This window comes from Colobus angolensis, unplaced genomic scaffold, assembly GCF_000951035.1.
Source record: "Colobus angolensis palliatus isolate OR3802 unplaced genomic scaffold, Cang.pa_1.0 Scaffold134, whole genome shotgun sequence".
In the NCBI taxonomy this organism is placed as follows: Eukaryota; Metazoa; Chordata; class Mammalia; order Primates; family Cercopithecidae; genus Colobus; species Colobus angolensis.
The window spans coordinates 2,305,188-2,310,139 of NW_012114422.1; the positions used below are offsets into that span (position 1 = coordinate 2,305,188).

Consider the following 4,952-nt stretch of genomic DNA (forward strand, 5'->3'; position numbering starts at 1 on the left):
GCACCTCAACCACTAAAATAAGCAAGTTTCTATTATAAGTAAAATTACCACACAGCAAATCCCTTAACAGTTCAGCAACCAATAAATAGAAAATATTTGTTAAAAGCTGCTATTTCTGATTGTTCCTTTGTATTCTTTGACTGTAAGTGAAACATATGGAAAATAATTGGTTGTCAGAAAGCTTCTGACTACATGATATGCATTTTATGAAAGAATATTAGCCTGAGCCAAGCATGAAAAACTTGGACCAGATGCACAGTAAGTATTTCTACTACCCTGGCCATGGGCTCCTCCTGAGTAGTGTCTACCAAGAGGGCAATTTCAGTAAGATTTTACAGCCTAGCATAGTAATGATGACCAGTACTTTCACTTCTCCTGGAATTAATACAAGAAATACAACTAAAGATGCACTACAAAGACACAGGTCTAAAACTGCCACATTCGCCCAACTAAACTAAAAGAACCCTTCCTAACCTATATCGAACACATCAGCAAAGACCAATGTTATACTTAAATCAGTATGATCAGATGTTACTATACGTAACCACCTTTAATATTTATCTATGTGCTACTAAACCCCCAAAAGATTAGACTTATGAGAGCATAATTAAAAAGCACGTTCCTGATCACTTTTTAAAGCTAAATATGGTCTCTTCTACTGAAGCAATTTATCTTTTTCTGGTTCCTAAAATAGGCATCAAATTTCTAAGCAGAAGTAAAAAGCCTCAGCCAAAGAGCCACATATTAGGTATTCAGCCTGGTCTAAGAAAACTAAGTTAATAAACTGAATAAATTAACTCAAATAAATTAGGAGTGCACATTCAGAACAGAACTGTAGCTTTTGGTCAGCAACATATGAACCAAAGGCAAAAATCTGCCATGATTAAGGCAGTTTTTTGTATACAGTACGATGTGTTTTTCTTCCCCCCACCCACCGAGTTCAATTAGCATTCTCTTTGATGTTATTAAAAACGCAGTGCCAAGCTAGAATACAAGCTTCCTAATAATAATAGTAATAAAAATAGATGTCATAGAAAGTTCCTTTTGGCTTACAGTCTTCCTTAATACCTATTATGGTATCTTCTTTTTGCCTTCACACACTTGGTGTAAGAGATTACTGCAACGATCATTTGACTTTGGCCACAAACCATGACTACTGTCAGGGTGAAAGCCGTTGGAAGGAATTATTTTCTTCTTCTGCTGGAGTCAATTTAAGTGTTGGTAGTTTCCGAGGAGGAAGCTGAGGGCTTTGGCGAAGATTGTCATCCATCTGTAGAAAGTACAGAAGATACATCTGACTAATGCTGTGGCACCACTTATGTGGACTGTGGCCTCCCCATCCAAACTACAGCCTAGAAGAGTACAGAGCCATATGTTTCCTGGGCTGCTAGAGAAACCTTTTTCTTACAAATAATCTCAAGAATTCTAAATGTCATACCTCAAATACCAGCTGACTCAGTTTCTGTAAACAGCAATGTGGCTCATTCCTGATACCTTCACAGAATTACAGTAATTCCAAAAAATAAATATTTTACTGAACTCAACCATAGCATAACTTAAAGAGATCTTCTGATAGTAAGTGTAAAAGCGGTACTGTTACACTAAGCTCCAGTTTGCAAACTATGTTCACATACAATATCTTATTTGATCTTCCCAATACACTATGAAGAAAATGCAGACACAGACCTTCCCTGTTGTACAGATAAGCAAAATGAGACTCCGTAAGGCTAAGTGATTTGCCCCATGTCACAAGCTAGTATAAGCTGAAACTTGAACCCAGGTCTTCTGATTCCAAAACTATTATTCTTTCAACCATACTTCTTTGCCTCAATGAAAATGACCTGTATTCCAATCAAAAAAGACCAGCTTTTTAAAGCTGAGAGTATGTAGACCAAAGGAAGCTAGGACATTAGGCAAAAAGAAAGATAAATTCTTTAAATCTAATCCAGTGGTTTTCTAAACACTGGATCAGTTCTAAATGTGGTAACCCACATCAAGCTCAAATAACACAGTGCTGGACCTCAAAAACTGTTAGCCAGTATCATCAGGCCTCAGGCCTCACTGCCCTATGAATTTGTAAAATAATAAGTATTACTATTTGTATCAGGAAAAAAAAAAAAAGGCAAGCTTATCAGTTACTGGGGAAAAAATATGTAACCTCTTTGTATTTTTCCTACTAGAATCGCCCTTGAAATTCCCTTTGTTGGCTCTCTCCCCTACCCAGTTTCTCAACGTTTCTCTCATGAAAAGAACACCCCAAGTGGCAAAATATCTACACTGGTGAAAAACTATATACTGTATCTACAGCAGAGAAGAACAAGAAGGAGAAAAAATAAAACTTTCATGTGGAAAGAAGAAAAGAACATTACGGTGCTGTTAATGAGAAAGGATAAGGCCGGCGCTTACAATCTTAAGAAACATTAACTTAAGAGACAGAGAGGCAGACATGCAAGCAAGAAGTGTTTTTGCTTTGTTTTCTTAAAGCAAATCTTTTGGATTTCCTAGCTTAAAGGGTACTAATTGTGTGGCAAAAGTAAACCCAATACTCTTATCTGATCTTTCCCCAATCAGGCCACTACTGGCTTCAAAACACTATGTTACATACAACTTTAGTGAAAGTATAGTTAAACAGTTTTCTGAAAAATAAACTCTCTAAAAAAACTAAAAGGGTACAGTTAATGTGTGACCCAAATGACAATATTAGCTACAGAAAGGAAAATACTAAGCTATGATAAAATGATTGAAGTAGACTTGACCTTTTCAATCAAGTTGGATTCCTTATTTACAAGTTGTGTGAGTTTCTGAAGATTTGCATCTACCGTTTCTTGTCCAGCTGGAGAGATGCCTAAGAAGCCAGGACAGAAATCAGAGAAAGACAGGAAATTTTTAAAGCCTTTAAAGCTATTTAGATTGAAAGAATTTTGAGTTTACCCACCCTGTCCGGTGCCCCACCCTCCCCAAAAAAGGCAAAGAGGAAAACCACTCTGGGTTTAAAGGCGAAGAGAGGGATTTGAATGCTCCAAAACTAAACCCTGAGCAAAACGGACGAAAATTTGTCCACTAAGTACACAATGCTAACCAAGTGTTCTGCAACTGGCCACAATAATTAGTATTTTAAAAAAAAAAAAAAAAAAGGCACAGTAGTCCTCATTTCCTTCTCAAGTTTAAGCCATTCCTTTCTTGCACCCATTTCAAATAGGTCTTTGGTCACAACTATCTGGATAGTTTTCCAAGGCAGTAACTCCCAAAAAGTTGCCCAACAGACATCCAAAGTATTTAGAAGAACTTAAAAATACAAATTCCTAGGATTGATGCCTAAAAGATTCTAATTTAGCAAGTCTGGAATAGGACCCAAGATTTTTTATCTGTCAAATAATCAGGTTTGCTAACCACTGCTCCCAAGTTAACAAGGTTGAACATTACTTAATTTCATGACTCCCAAACTACTAACCCCTTCCTGTATACAGAACACACAACCCACCATAAAATAATAAACTGTCCACCTAAGCCAGCTATCTTTATAACCTGTTTCTTAAAAGGACAATTTCAGCCCACCCTCCCAATAGAAATTTAGTATCTGAATCACTTAAGCACAAGGCCCCACTCTCTCAACGAAGCACATCCTAAGTAACAGGTGCCCTCTATTTACTATACCTCCATTCTGATGCAATCAGTTTTCAAGTAGTGGAATCATGGGAGTGTACCTCACCAAAATCAATCTGCTGCTGATTTCTGTTCATGCAGGAAAATGCTAGAAGCAGCAGGTAAGAATCATTTAAAGTATTTGTCCATTTGCATTAGGATAAATACTCTTTTTCAGTAAAGACTTAATACCTGTGGTTTTAACCTTTTAGAAGAAAATGACCCACTTCAAAGGGGTAATATTTAAAGAACAAGAAGCAAGAAATGTAAAAATCCAGAGGAATAGATAAAAGGCAAATATCTATTTCTCTATTTAAATAAAAACTTACGTGAGAATAAAAATGAAGTCAGAAAAATATAAATCCTTGAAGTGCTATAAACCACTATTTAAAGACAATACACAAACTTTTAAAATTAAAATAAGTAGTGGATTTTGCGTATACATACATAGGAGAATAAGCAAACAAATATTAGCTGAAGAAGAGCCAGCTTACCTCCAAGACTAAGCCTAAAATAACTGCTCAGGATGTCATCACAAAAGCGACAAAGGTTGGAGAGCTGTTTCAGATGTTCTTGTAGCTGAACTTTAGGAAACCGTACTTTGTAAAGAGGTGCAAGAAAACCAAAAACATAGGCATCCAAGGTAGAAGGCCTAGAAATAAATTAAGGATATTTTTAAGCACATAAGACAATATTAACCAAAGGCTGGATGCAGTGGCTCAACACCTGTAATCCCAGCACTTTGGGAGATGAAGGCGGGCAGATCACTTGAGGTCAGGAGTTTGAGATAGGCCTGGCCAACATGGTGAAACCCTGTCTCTACTAAAAATACAAAAAAGCCGTGCATAGTGGCGAGGACCTGTAAACCCAGCTACTTGGGAGGATGAGGCAGGAGATTTGCTTGAACCCAGGAGGCAGAGGTTGCAATGAGCTAAGATCATGCCACTGCACTCTAGCCTGGGTGACAACAGTGAGACTCCGTCTCAAAAAAATAATAATAATAAAATAAATAAATAAAAGAAAATATTAAATTAAGGATTTTTTCAAGCATATAAGAAAATATTAACTTGGGATGGTGTTTAATTTTTTTCAAAATTCTCAATTCTGAATTACACAATATAGTCTCTTAAACGGTTTACTGTCCATTTTAGTTTATAAAAATGATGCAGGCCGGGCTCGGTGGCTCAAGCCTGTAATCCCAGCACTTTGGGAGGCCAAGACGGGCAGATCACGAGGTCAGGAGATCGAGACCATCCTGGCTAACCCGGTGAAACCCCGTCTCTACTAAAAAATACAAAAAACTAGCCGGG

General features: G+C 37.1%; 1 protein-coding gene across 1 annotated transcript in view; it reads right to left on the reverse strand.

Moving 5' to 3' along the window:
• Nucleotides 1-535: 535 nt before the first annotated feature.
• MTX3 (metaxin 3) overlaps nucleotides 536-4,952 on the reverse strand; it is a 12,870-nt gene continuing 8,453 nt past the window's right edge. Inside the window, exons 5-7 of the mRNA XM_011934358.1 lie at nucleotides 4,137-4,294; nucleotides 2,757-2,845; nucleotides 536-1,270 (exon numbers count right to left, since the gene is read on the reverse strand). Of these exons, the coding sequence (XP_011789748.1) occupies nucleotides 1,160-1,270; nucleotides 2,757-2,845; nucleotides 4,137-4,294 (358 nt within the window). The 3' untranslated portion in view covers nucleotides 536-1,159. The remainder of the gene's footprint in view (nucleotides 1,271-2,756; nucleotides 2,846-4,136; nucleotides 4,295-4,952) is intronic.